The sequence below is a fragment of the Platichthys flesus genome, chromosome 16 (genome assembly GCF_949316205.1).
Source record: "Platichthys flesus chromosome 16, fPlaFle2.1, whole genome shotgun sequence".
In the NCBI taxonomy this organism is placed as follows: Eukaryota; Metazoa; Chordata; class Actinopteri; order Pleuronectiformes; family Pleuronectidae; genus Platichthys; species Platichthys flesus.
In genome coordinates this window covers 17,393,276-17,408,186 of record NC_084960.1, presented here as the reverse complement: position 1 = coordinate 17,408,186, position 14,911 = coordinate 17,393,276, and the positions used below count along the sequence as shown (strand labels likewise).

At 45.8% G+C, this 14,911-nt stretch overlaps 1 protein-coding gene across 1 annotated transcript; it reads left to right on the top strand.

Moving 5' to 3' along the window:
- The first annotated feature begins 10,526 nt into the window (after positions 1 to 10,526).
- Positions 10,527 to 14,555, top strand: LOC133970989 (WD repeat-containing protein 19-like). Its single transcript, XM_062408154.1, has one exon. It carries the CDS (start codon positions 10,527 to 10,529, stop codon positions 14,553 to 14,555), a length of 4,029 nt encoding a protein of 1,342 aa, XP_062264138.1.
- The last annotated feature ends 356 nt before the right edge of the window (positions 14,556 to 14,911 follow it).

Below are 14,911 nucleotides of genomic sequence, written 5' to 3'. Positions count from 1 at the left end.
GTGCAGAACGATTGTGAAGGTTTATAAGATGGAAACTTTATTTTTAGGGGTGAAGCCCAGTTCAAGCTTCTCTATTTTCAACCCAACAAGTTTTGCAATTTCGCAGTGAAAAGCCCCTGATCGGCATGGAAACGGCAGTCGTTGATCGCTAAGTGAACTCTTGAACAAAGCGATAAGAGGGGACATGTCCCTGACAAGTCTCAGACTCTTTCCATGCTGCTGGAACTCTAGTCCGAATCTGCAACAATGCTGGCCAACTCCAGCCAGTCAGAGCGCGGGACGGGGTGTGTGGGTGTGCCTGAGTCTGCACACACAAATATACTGACTCCACCTCAGCCGAACGTGGGTGAAATATCTTGCAGTTAAATAAATAGGTGGGTCCTGACAAATTGTCGCCAAATATTTGGCGGTGTAACCTGAAGCTCTTCTTCCTCCACAAAAATCTGTGACTCGCCTCCGACTCGTGTGAGACTTGGCTAAGAGACGACGAGAATTGACTAGTGTGAGGAGATGGGAGAGAGCACTGGAGACAAGGAATCCCCGAGAGATAAATCATTGAATGATAACATTTGGTAACATTTCTGAACAATAGAGACATCAGGTTGTTGTCACCTATAGGCGATCGGACACAGCAACCTACTCCTCTGTTCTCTCACCAACAACATCTTTCCTCCTTCTTTTCTCCAGATTTTGTCCGGACGCTGGGAAGCGCAACAGACGCTCTGCTGGTCGTCTTCCACCGTGACACACTGTACACAAGACAAAGAAGCACTCGTTGCACCTGATGCTCACTCTGCAACTCATCAACTGACCCTTCATGCCTGTTTTCAGTCTGTCACCTTTTAAAAGTCACAGATATTGTTGTCAGAGAGTCTTATTTATAAATTTCCCTTTTCCAGGATTTAAATTCTCAGTGGGAAAAAGGAGCTGAACTCTCCTGTTTGACCCTGTTAAGTTTAAAATAGCCCGGACGTGGAAGTATATTTTTAGGCAGCATTTGCATTGCTATGCGTCCGTGTGACACCAGACACTACAACTAAATGGTTTCCTTGCGTCAGAGGAGAACCTACAACACACTTTGTCACTTATGGGAGATCACCACCACAGACGCAGTCGGCTATAGACTGGTGCCGTGTGGACTCTGAGGAGCAGCGTCCACAACACATTTACGAGACACACGACACGGTGAGGCCTCACCTCCCCTTGTCAGGTTAGAGGGAGGCAGACTGAAGCTGGAAAAACGGGTGACTTGATATGAAGTCTGACAGGTGCTTTCCGCCAGTGTCTTTAGGCTCTTTACCCACGGCTGGCATCTCATGCACAGAGTGTGTGCGTCACTTTATGTGCGTCACGTGGTTTCACCTCACTCAGAGCCACGCTGAGGGGTCAGCCAACTGATAAACAGCAAAAAACTCAAGTGGAATTAGTTGAGAAAAGACATGGGGAAATCAAGGAAGGTAGAAGTGGAAAAAGTGGGGAAAATGGAGGGGAAGAAGAAAAAGGAGAGCTGAAGGAGCTGAAGGAGCTGAGATTGAAAGAAGGGGAGAAATAAAACAAGGGAGAGAGGAAGGAAGGAAGAGCGTCCATAGTAAGGAAGCACACGAAGAAGGAGAAAGACAAAGAGGAGGGAAGGAGGAAAAGAACAGTGGTAAGAAGAAAGATGGAAGAATAAACGGGAAGAAAGAAGGAAAGATGGGGATAGAGAGATTTAAAAAGATTGTAAAGAAAGAAGTAAAGACTTGACTGGAAAGAATCAAGCAAAATAAAAGAAGGGATATGACTAATGAAAGGATTAAATCTAAACCTCTACCACATGCTTTCTAACCTCAGATTGAAATGGATTAAAAGTTAATTTCCCATTGAAATACAGTGGATTAACAGCTTCTAGAATGGAATTACCGCAGCGCGTGATTATGATAAATACAATACAAAAAGTACAGTTCCTCTTTCTAGTCCTGAACAAAACACTGAACAAACTTTCCTCTGAAATTCCAGACTTCCGCACAACTGACTGCACTCGGTTAAAAATCCAACACAATTAAACCTAATGAGTTCAGCATCACAGGGATCCTGTTCACTTCACTTCGGTCTAATAAAACAGCTGCAGACGTAGCGTGAACACAATGAGACAGACGTGACCCGACAGCTCGCTGACCAGCTGACTGGACCGAGCTGACATTTGGTTTATTTTCTAGAACAACCTGGACCGCAGAGAAGCCAGATTTTTGTAGAGGCTTGTTTTATTTGACCCGCCTCAGCTCGACTGGATGTTGACATTATTCATTTTTTGCTCTGTTGCTGGACATAGAACAAATATTGTGTGGATAAGATCTGTGCCAAAAAAAGGAGAAAGAAGTTTTTTGGGTGTCGGGAGACTAAGATGACGTATCAAAACTAAATTTGAGAGATTTCATGGAACTATTTCCATTAGATTTCATTGTTGCTCGTGTTTCATTTTGGCTCGTACTTTGCAAAAGTCTTATTTTTGTTGGATATTTCTTCAGGTTTCAGTTATGTTGTTTTTGCAAGTCTCAGAGGCTCTGTGAGGCCTCTCCCAGACACCCCAAAAACCACAACTAAGACAGCTTTCACACCTTATTTGGTCTGCACCTTTAGACTTTTCAGTCCAGGCTAAACCAAAGTATCAGGGGTGAAAAGTGCTTCGGACTACTGTCGTGATGAACGGACCAAAACCTAGAGAGGGGATCTCGGGCTAGTTAAGATTGAACCATGGAGTGTGTGTGTGGAGTGTGTCTGTCATGTTCAGACTTTCTGACCAATTTCAGGACATAACATTAAATTAATAATTCGAGTGGAGAAGTACAGTGAGTTGTATGATCCTCGGAACATGTTGTATAGAGACAACACCAAAAAAGACGCTGGGATGCTGGGACACTGTTGCTTAATGTTGGAGCAACAAATATGCTTAAATACTACTTGATCAACGCGTGATATTATTAGCGCTGCCCGGCGGTTCAGCGTCGCTTCAGTGTCCGGTGTGAAAAGCCAAGCGCCGGCGCGATAGGGATTAGCGCGGCGCTTTGGCGTCGCCTCCCGATCTCTGTTCCTCTTTCAAAATAAATGCGGGGGGGTTGAGCTAAACTCCATCGTACGGACACACACTCTTGTCTGGATGCATGAATTCATGGGACACTGTGATTAATCATTCAGCAGTGTGTAATCTCCAGTCCTGGGGGCTTGCAGTGGGCAGGTAAAGGGTCATAGTTCCAAATGCAAACAAACAGAAAATCCCTCTATTTCTTTGCCACTTCATTTGCTTTGCAACCCCCCCCCCCCCCCCCCAATGTGCAGATCATCTCTTCTGTGTGTTATCTGTTGAACTTTTACGCGTATTGACAGTGCACATGCAGCAACATGCTCCACACCTCTGGATTCCTGAATGTAAACGCTTTAACATTTTTTCGCACCCAATATAAGAATTTCAGTCCAATAACTCGTGTTTGTAAGTTTAAGGGAAAATTCAACAGACCAGGTGTCTCACTACTGTAGCCTTGGCAAACTGGGAGTTTGCTACAGCGGACGGACACAGCACATAGGCACTGAGGAGGATTTCATATCTTTTTCATATTAGGTTTTATGAAGCACCTCTTTGTATTAATTCTGGCATGTCTTCTTGTTCTCATGCATTCTTGTGTAACGCCTCTTTGTATAAGTCCTGGCTTTTCACCTTCGCAGCCAGTTGTTCCATTCTGAGCACCCGTGCTTGTTGTGTATCTCTGCAGAGATTACTATTATAAAGACTCAATGGCAACTCCAGTCTGATTTCATTATTTCAAATCTCAAGATGAATTTCCATCACAATTTTGGCGTCACGAACAGGATCCCTTGAAAGATCGTCTGGACCCGAGAAGTCTTCGGTGGCTGATCACCCAGGAGAGAAAATCTTCTGCCTCTACCTCCAACACTGAAGAGAAGAGAGGACCGAAAAAACTGGGGCTCTGGACCTTCTTTACAGGGATCCAAAGACCTCTCTTTGGTCATCTTAAATCTGGTGAGATGTTGAAATTCTGATTTTTGTGACTGTTAAGGTGATTTCTCAAATATGAAATCAAACATAAGAAATCAAACATTTAAGGGTTTTATTTGGAACAGGTGTATTAGTCATTGTCTCTGGATTATTGTGGATTATTATTGTTAATCTGACCAATTTTGTGGCAATCATTCTTGTGGCATTTTTCCTGTTTTGCCAGAGAAAGAAACAAGGATTCGTGGAGACGTCCACGTCTTAAATTAGAGTGTTGTGAAAACTGTTGATGAGTCCATTTTCAAACAGCTAATTAATAAGGTTATGAAAATTGTTGATAAGCCAATTTCATAGACCAGACAGGATGGGTAACAAGGGGAGTCAAGGACCCCAAAACCCAGAGGGTCCTATTGTGGACGCCATGGTTGCAAGGCACAGGATGGGAAGGTGTGACATATCTTCCAGTATGGTCCAGAGACTTTGGTTTTCCTCCTAACGGGTCATTCAGTGTCGAAAAAATTAAACTTCTAAGAGAGAAACTCCTCAAGAGAGAGGAAGAGTTAAAAAGCAAGAAAAAGGTCAAGGTCGCAATGTTGAAAGACATTGAAGACAATAGAAAGTGTCTTGAAATGTGGGAAAAAGAGGCAGAGTGTAGGGACAGGAAAAAAAACCTTTAAACAGATGGCTAATGTTGAAGGAAACTGAGAATGTTGAAAAGAAAGTTGAAAAGAAATCATATACATCTCTTTATCCTCCCCTTACAGGGTTTAAAGGGCCTCTCCTCGACGCCTGCCTCCCTCCTCCCCAACGACAAAACCCCCCTCCATATGATGTGCAGATACCAGACTCCACCGATCAACTCTCAGGCCCATCCCAGCCTCCACCCGCCGCTCTGCCAGTCTATGGAGACGGGGCAGCTGGAGGACTGAATGATAACGTCACCTCTTCCTCATCTCTGGGCTCCGATTCCTTCTCTCCCATTGCAAATAGAACTCGTCAACAGCAGGGAGAAGTGATAACTGCTCCTATGATAAATGTCATGGGACCAACCGGCCCAGCCCTCGTCTACCGCCCCTGGACTGACGCAGACATGACCGAAGCACTGAATCACCTCCCAGACCCACGGAACTCTGGCACAGCATTTCCCCTCCAGTTTGAAACATTTTGCAGTGAATTCATGCCAACAGTGTCTGAAATCAGACGACTTCTAATGAAGAAATTAGGCCCCACTGACTTTGCAAAAATACGTCAGCACTGTGGAGGTGACCTCCGTCTGACTTCGCCAGACTGGGAGGATGCGGGTAATGCAGCATATGTCAACGCTCTCAACACACTCCTCAACGCCCTGAAGACCGCCTTCCCCAATAAAATTGCCATGTCCAAAATAAAGGGGTGCAAACAACAACCAGGCGAAACAGTAGGAGATTTCCTCACACGTCTGACTGTCCTGTTTAATCAACACAGCGGGTCCCCATACCGGACGACCTTGGCAATGAGCCAGGGGCTTATGAAACACATCTGAAACAGGCCTTCCTGAATGGTCTGTTCCCCCCACTACGGGCAAACGTAGGCAACACCTGCATCGGGCTTGAGGATGCTCGCTTGACAGAGATCAGACGTCATGCTGAACATGCTGAACGCCAACACAAAGAAACCAAAGACAGAGAAAAACTAAAAAAGGATCAACAGCTCCAGAAAGCACAGCTAACCATGATGCAGGCTGTTTCAGCCTTGTCAAGGCCAAGTAGCAAAGATAACGCTGATAGCAGAAGCAACTTCAATGAACCAGGAAGAGGGGGGCGCGGGCGTGGACGTGGTCGTGGGAGAGGCTTCTATCGACAATTTCAAATTCTCAAAGATGAGTGTATGATCTGCAGAGAAAAAGGACACTGGGCGAAGAACTGCCCCCACCGGCGAGAGGAGGGAGAGACAAGAACTTTCACTGCCGGCTGAAATAGAGAAAGGGAGGAGATGGCAGACGGGGAGGAGACGACCAATCAACCCGCCGAGGATCAAAGAAAGGAAAGTGAATCACACACACAGACGCTAAAGCAATGAAGTATTCGCTTGCCAAACTAACCGAACACATACAAACAAGCTACAGCAATGAAGAAACGCTTGCCAAATTAACCGCACACACACACACACCAGATCACACACAACTTTGTGGTACTTATGTTAAGTACAATAGTGATGCTTTTAAGAAAATGCCACAACTCGAACTGTGTGTTAACGGTCACAAACTTAATTTCATGGTTGACTCTGGTGCAGGTTATTCTGTGGTTAGGACTTCAGATTTGCCCACATCTCCTGAGATGAGTGGTCGCTTTATATTCTCTCAAGGTGCCAGCGGTGCCACTGTAAAAGAAAACTTCACAAAATCTCTCAAATGCGCCGCTCAGTTTGACAAACATCAACAACATCCCATAAAGTTTGAACATGGTTTTCTGTTGTCTCCCTGTTGCCCAATTAATCTATTAGGAAGAGATTTGATGATTGTGTTAGGCCTCAACTTAGTATCCTTCTCTGAAGGAGTGACGGTTACACACAATTCTTCTTCACCCACATTCACAATGTCACAGACCACACATGAGCCGATGTTTGCATATCAGTGGCAACTTCCTATAAATGCCTCCACTGATCTGCTCTCCACGTCGCACTCTCTTGTCACTCCTTTTTCGGGTTTTCATGCACACTGATTCATTGCATTGCACCTCACATGTGACAAGCACAGCAGATCACGTTTATGAATCTCTGTTTTTGCCTTTTTCTGATGATTCTCTTAAAGTGTCCAATGTTTTGAACCAGGCCTGACGTAATGTATTCCCCCAGTCTGAGTGCATTTGATCTAAAAATGTCTCCAACCTTCTGTTGTCCAGCCACACGCTCATTTGTTGTGACTGAAAATCACCTTCATTCTTATGCAATGTTGTCTAGCCCCTCTGACATTTCTCCTTTACTTTCAGATCTGCCTGAAACACTGTGGGCAAAGGACAAATATGATGTGGGCCTCATCAGAAACTGTGATCCAGTCAAAATCACTCCAAAATCTGATTACAGGCCATGTAAACAACAATATCCACTCAGACAAGAAGCAGTGGAGGGGATACGTCCTGTTTTTGAATCCTTTTTGCAGGCTGGAGTAATTGTCCCCTGCCCTGATTCACCGGTCCGCACTCCACTGTTCCCAGTTAAAAAGATCAGAGACAAAGGTCAACCTACTGAGTGGCAGTTTGTGCAGGATTTGAAGGCTGTGAATGATGCTGTAATTTTTCGATCGCCTGTTGTTCCCAACCCATACATGCTGCTTTCCCAAATTCCGCCTAATGCAGTGTGGTTTTCGGTTGTAGATTTATCCAACGCTTTTTTTAGTGTTCCTGTCCACAAGGACAGCCAGTACTGGTTTGCTTTTAATTTTGAAAACAAGGCCTACACGTTCACACGCTTATGTCAGGGCTACTGTGAGTCTCCGTCATTGTACAATCAGGCTCTCAGGAACAGTTCTTGAACCCCTCATCTTCACTCCGGGTTCAGCTCTCTTGCAGTATGTTGATGATCTACTAATTGCCAGTCCCACACAGGAGCAATGTGAAACAAATATGATCGCTTTGCTGAGGCATCTGGCTCGTGAGGGCTCCCACTCTTGCTCTCCCTAACCCTGACAAACCTTTTGTTCAGGCTGTGGATGAGAGAGACCGCTGCATGACTTCCGTCCTCCTTCAGTCTCATGGTGACAAGTTTCACCCTGTCGCCTACTTCTCTGCCAAACTTGATCCGGTGGCAGCTGGCCTTCCACGTTGTTTGCGTGCAGTGGCTGCATGTGAAAAAGCCGTTATTGCCTCACGAGACATAGTAGGTTACTCTGACTTGACACTCCTTGTTCCTCATGCTGTGTCTCTCATTCTTACAGAACAGAAGACCTCACATCTCTCTGCTGCTCGCTGGTTGCGGTATCACACTGTTCTTCTTGACATGCCCAACATCACAGTGAAACGCTGTTCAGCTTTGAACCCAGCCACGCTTCTTCCGCCTCAGGATGACGGGGAAGAACACAACTGTGTGGCCGAACTTCAACTTCCACGATGGGGAATTCCTAGCAGGATTTCCAGTGACAACGGCAGACACTTCCTAAACAAAGCTGTCAAACAACTCGGTTCTCATCTAGGTATGGATGTGCGAACACACTGTGCATATCATCCAGCCACTGGTGGAGCTGTGGAACGAGAGAACGGCACACTCAAAACTAAACTTGCAAAGTGCTGGGAAGACACAGGTCTTGCATGGACAAAAGTCCTGCCTCTGGTGCTGATGTACATGAGGATGAGAAAACGAACAAGGTCTAATCTTTCACCTTATGAGATTCTTTTTGCAACTCCTCCCCACATTGGTGTGGCTCCTCCATCTTCTCCGCTTCCATCCACAGACTTGTGTGATGATAACATGTTGTCTTATTGTGCTAACCTAACTTCGTCTCTTTCAGACATCAGGAGACAGGTGACCTCCTCCCTTCCTCATCCAGCTACTGAACCGCTTCATAACCTCCAGCCAGGCGACTATGTGGTGGTCAAGGACTTCCGGAGAAAGAATTGGCGCTCACGCAGGTGGCAATGGCCTTACCAGATACTGCTCACAACCTACACAGCCGTGAAAGTTGCTGAAAGAGCCACCTGGATCCACGCCAGCCATTGCAAACGAGTACCATCTCCATCGGACCAGCTGACGCCTTCAACTGAAAGCACACACACTGATACTCTCCGACCAGCTTGCGTTTGTGTTTCTTAGTGATTTCACTAGACAAAAACAGCTATTGCAATTATCCTTTCAACTTCATATTTTATGATGCCTTAATTTAAATCTCTGAATTTTTAAGTTTGATGTGTTACATTATGAAGTTTGTACATACTTAATAATATATACATACCACTTCTGTCCATCCTGAGTGAGGAATCCCTCACTTGTGGCTCTCTCTAAGGTTTCTACTTATTTTTCACCCTGTGAAAAGGGTTTTTGAGTAGTTTTCTTCCTTACGCTTTATGAGGGTTAAGGGCAGAAGATGTCACCCCATGTTTAAGGCCTATGATATTTTCAACCTTGGATATACTTTATGTTGACATTTAACGTTTTATTACTTTTTAATATGAGTTACTTTTGCCAATCAAAACAGTATGTTATATTTTGATAATGGTTAAGGAGAAAATTATTTTGTTTGACTTGATTTCCTTCCATATTTTTTCATTTTAAACGCTTGCTCCATTACAGGAAAATATTTTTTTCCTTTCCGCACAAACAGCAACGGCTACGTATTGTGGCCTCATCGCCAGTGATTCTGTATGTATGCAAAGTACCAGGGTTGCAGACTCAACGATTTTATTTTTTCTATGATTTGATGTTTGTTATTGATAATGATTATGATGTTTCTTGATTATTTTTCGTTAGTGATCATATTTTTATTGATGATCAAATGGGGGAGTTTAAGGAAATTCATACCTTTTTCATATTAGGTTTTATGAAGCACCTCTTTGTATTAATTCTGGCATGTCTTCTTGTTCTCATGCATTCTTGTGTAACGCCTCTTTGTATAAGTCCTGGCTTTTCACCTTCGCAGCCAGTTGTTCCATTCTGAGCACCCGTGCTTGTTGTGTATCTCTGCAGAGATTACTATTATAAAGACTTAATGGCAACTCCAGTCTGATTTCATTATTTCAAATCTCAAGATGAATTTCCATCACATAAGGATTCTCACAGCAGCAGAACATTAAGGCTCCGACCTCGTCCCTCCAGAGGAGGGTCATACTGAAGCAGGGCAGCGAAGGAAGTGAATAGCGAAGGGAGAGATGGGAAATATTGCAGCTTAAATAGACGTCTGAACTAGGATGGTGCAGATTGTGGAGAGTAACACACGTTATGGTGAAGTGCAGCTCGCAAGCATCACTCCATTTGTGCAAGAGCTGATTTTCTACGGCACTTAAAACAAGACAGCTAAACAAGATGACACCATGCATTACAAGATCAATGAGAGGAAACACAGATCAAAACAAAAGTAGGGGAGAGCGGGGTAATGTCAATTTTTTTTTACATTTGCTCCCCTCTAGGCGAGCTAAAATTATAAATCACATCACCGGCCCGTATCCACACTGTTTTAACATCTGCATGGAACTGTGCTATCTCATGATGCCAAGGTAGATCTACTGAAGAGTTTTCACTGAATCAAACACATACACTGGCATCCTCTCAGCTCCCAGTGGCTTGTGTAACAGGACTCGTTTGGGGGGGGGGGGGGTATAGTAATATCTATATGCTATGGTGTAATATAGTAATATCGATATGCTATGATGATATATAGTAATATCGATATGCTATGATGTGCTACTGATGGTGACCTCTTAAAGATCGATGTTAAAGGTCGATGTTAGGTAAATGTACCTTTATGTTGGTTCATCAAAGGAGAAGTGTTATAGTGAGTCAAGTGTCGCTCACTTGACTCACTATACCAGTTCATCAACACCTGTTTATCAGCATAAGAAGAATCCGGATCGCAGAAATGAAGAAGGTTTTTTCTCTTGCTGACAAAGCCTGGGCGGGTTCTAACCTACTCTATAAGTGGCAGAAAACTGTTGGTAATTTCATTGCTGTTGCCGGAAAAGACAACTCAGTGAAGATATTTGATCGAAATGGACACAAGTGGACTGAACTCAACCTGCCAGGGCGCTGTGTGGGTATGGACTGGGATAAGGATGGAGACATTCTGGCTGTGATAGCTGCAAAATCCAGGTCCATCTTCCTCTGGGATGCGACTGTCAATAAGTCTTCCAAGATGAACAGCGGCATGAGAGATCAGATGTCTCTCATCTTGTGGTCAAAGACGAGGCCAATGTTTGCTGTCGGGACAGTCAAAGGAAACCTGTTGATCTACAATCAGCAAACTTCATGCAAGATCCCTGTTCTGGGTAAACACTCTAAAAAGATCACCTGTGGGTGCTGGAGTGCTCAGAACCTCCTGGCTCTTGGAAGTGAAGACAACACGCTGAGCATCAGCAATCATAAGGGGGACACCATCAGACGGACAACACTTTGCGGTGAGCCTAATGAAATCGACTTCTCTGTGATGAAGACAGATGAAAGGTCTTCTCCAGGAGAGAGCACTGTGAGTGTGTCTGTGGGAAAGAAGATTTTGATGCTTTTCAACGTCAATGATCCTGATAAGGGGGTAGAACTGACCTTCCAGCGCCGCTATGGGAACATTGTGTCATATCACTGGTATGGTGATGGGAACATACTCATTGGATTCTCCAATGGATACACGGTGGTTATTTCTACTCACCTCAGGGAGATTGGGAAGGAGCTCTACCCGGCTCACAACCATAAAGATAGCCTGAACAGTGTGGCTATCTCATCATCATTAAACAAGGCTGCATCCTGTGGGGACAACAGCATAATGATCCATGACCTGTCTGAGCTCAAAGATAACATTAATGTTGTTAGATTTGATTATGGGACTAAAGGTCTGGACAATCTGAGCTGGACAGATGACGGACAGCTGTTGGCTATTTCCACAGAGAAAGGGACACTCCATGGTTTCCTCACCACGCTGCCTATTCTAGGTGACAGCTTTGGTACACGGCTGGCGTACCTCACCTCCCCGCTGGAGGTCACCGTCTCCAACCAGGTGAAAGGAGAGACCCCTGTGGCCATAGAAGTGGACATCGAGCCCACTTTTATTGCAGTCGGACCGTACCACATGGCGGTGGGGATGAACAAGAGAGCCTGGTTCTACGCACTTGTAGAAAATGAACCTGGTTTTAAGAAGCTTAAGCACTTTGAGTACTCGGGGACGATAGCCAGCATGTGCCTGAACTCCAACTACGCAGCAGCGCTCTTTGAGGGAAAGGTGCAGCTGCACATGATTAAAGGCAAAGACCATGAGGAGAAGAAACAGATGAAGTTGTTTCCTTATGATGACAGGAATGGTCGGATCCTTTGCCACGCCCTCACTGCGGACTACATGTACTACGGCACTGATTCAGGTAATGTAGTGTGTGTCCTGGTGGAGGACTTGAGGACTGTGAGCAGCTACAGCCATTCAGTCGGCGTGAGGAAATTGTTTCCTGACCGAACTGGCACTCGGCTGGTCTTCATCGATGACAAGAACAACGGCTTCCTGCTCTCCCCTAAAAATATCAAGGACCCCTGCATCGAGCTCCCCAACTTCTCTCCCACCATCACAGGAGTGCTGTGGGACAACTGGCATGCTGACAGTGGAGTGTTTGTAGCTTATGACAATGACAAGGTCTACACCTACGCCCTGCATGAAACCACCATATACGGTCCCAGAGTGGTTCTGGTGGGAAGCACAACGCTCCTGTTTTCCCAGAAGCCTTTGCTATTGTACAACGGGGTTCTGACTTGTCAGACAGCAAGTGGGAAGACCAGTGAAGTGGCTCTGAGCACACACTCATTCCTCAAGCACTCAACCAAGTGCACAGATTCGCCGCCTGAGTTCAGCAAGCAGCTCACACAGGCTCTCATGCTGAAGAGGTTCCATGAAGCCTGGGATCTGTGCAAGTCCGCAGGCAGTGATGCAGACTGGACAGAGTTAGGCAAAACGTGCCTGCTCCACATGGAGGTCGATCTTGCCATCCAGGTCTATAGCAATAGTGGAAACACGGACATGGTCCTGTCCCTGCAGGGTATCCAGGGTACAGTGAACGTGAATCTGCTGGCAGGACATTTGGCCAAGGTTCTAGAAGACTACAACCAGGCTCAGAAACTCTACCTGTCCTCAAACTGCCCAGTCGCTGCCCTGGAGATGAGGAGAGACCTGCTGCAGTGGGAGAGCGCTCTTATGTTAGCGAAGAGGCTAGCAAAAGATCAGATCCCTTTTATATCAAAAGAATATGCTGTCCACTTGGAGTTAATTGGAGACTATGAGAACGCACTGGCTCACTATAAAAGAGGCATGACCCGCAATAAAAAATTCCAGGAGCACGACGAGGAGTGTCAAGCAGGTATAGCCAGGATGTCCATCAGAATGGGTGACATCAAGAAAGGAGCCCTACAGGCTATTCGGCACCCGAGCAGTGTGCTCAAGAAAGCATGTGGAGCCATACTGGAGAGTATGAAGAAATTCCCTGAAGCTGCTCAGCTCTATGAGAAAGGCCAATATTATGATAAGGCTGCGTCGCTCTACATTCGTTGCAAGAACTGGTCGAAGGTGGGAGACCTGCTGCCACAGGTTTCCTCTCCCAAGATCCACTTGCAGTATGCCAAGGCCAAAGAGGCGGATGGAAAGTACGAGGACGCAGCCCGGGCCTATGAGAGCGCGAAGGACTGGGACAACGTGATCCGAGTTCTGCTGGACCACCTGAACAACCCTGAGGACGCTGTGCGCATTGTCATGGAGACGCCGACCATTGACAGAGTAAAAATGGTTGCCAGGTTCTTCCTACGGTTGAACGACGAAAGCTCAGCCATCCACTTCATGGTTCTGTGCAAGTACAAAGATGAAGCCTTCCAGCTGGCAGCGCAGCGCGGAAAGATGGAGGTCTTTGTCGACTTCATCGGCTCTGAGGCGACACAGGAGGATTACCAGAGCATCGCTTTCTACTTTGAAGGAGGAAGGAAACATCTGCAGGCTGGAAAGTTCTTCCAGAAGTGTGGACACTACAGCAGAGCCCTGGGACACTTCCTGAAGTGTTCCAACACAGACGACAACCTGGCAGTGGAGATGGCCATTGAGACGGTGCGTCAGGCCAAAGACAGCTCTTTGACCAATCAGCTGATAGATTACCTGATGGGGGAGAGTGACGGCATGCCCAAGGATGCCAGGTACCTCTTCCGTCTCTACATGGTGTTGCAGCGGCATAAGGAGGCTGCTCGAACGGCCATCATCTTCGCCAGAGAGGAGCAGTGTGCAGGGCACTACTGTAACGCCCATAACGTGCTGTTCAGCATGTACACGGAGCTGCGGGCCCAGAAGGCTAAGATCCCTAAGGACATGACCACCGATCTGATGATCTATCACTCCTACAAACTTGCGAAGCTGCATTCGGACAGAGGAGAACACCTTAAAGCGGGCCACATGCTCCTTCGAGTCTCCAACTACATCAGCCGGTTTCCTAAACATGTTGTTACCATTCTGACGGAAGCAGTCATAGAGTGTCACCGCTCCGGGTTGAGAGACTCGGCCTATAAGCTTGCAGCCATGCTGATGAGACCAGAGTACCGAAACGAGATCGACAAGAAGTACCAGAGGCTGATTGAGTGGTTGGTTCGACGTCCCGATAAAGATCTGGAGGAGGAAATGACTCCATGTCCGTTCTGTGGCTGCAAGCTCCCACAGAACGAGCTGCAGTGTTATTCCTGCAAGAACAACGTGCCCTATTGCATCGCCACGGGTCGTCACATGCTGAAGGAAGACTGGTCAGAGTGTCCTCACTGTGAATTCCCTGCTCTCTACTCGGAGTTCACTCGGTTGTTGGAGAAGGAGGGTGTGTGTCCGATGTGCTCAGACACTGTGAGGGTCAAACAGCTGAAGAAGATCTCGGATTGTTCCCGATGTGTTCCCACATGAATTTAACGTCACCTCTTACAAACAGGTATAAAAGAAATTACAAAAGGCGGCATGGAAAACAAGAAATAAAATGATCAGTTCAACCCCCGTTGCAGGTCGGTTTACTGTGTTCTTCTGCGCCCAATAAGGGCTACTCACAACCACAATCTCAAAGAAATGAGATTCATAAATTGATGAATACATTATGAAATTACTCAATAAATGAATAAAAGATTATAACTAAGTTGAAGTGTGGTTTAGGGGATAGCGTGGTAATGTAAGACATTTTTTACATTTGCTCCACTCTAGGCGAGCTAAAATGATATATCAATAAAATGTACACATTTCCCATTAATTTAGAATGTTTTCAAGCAATG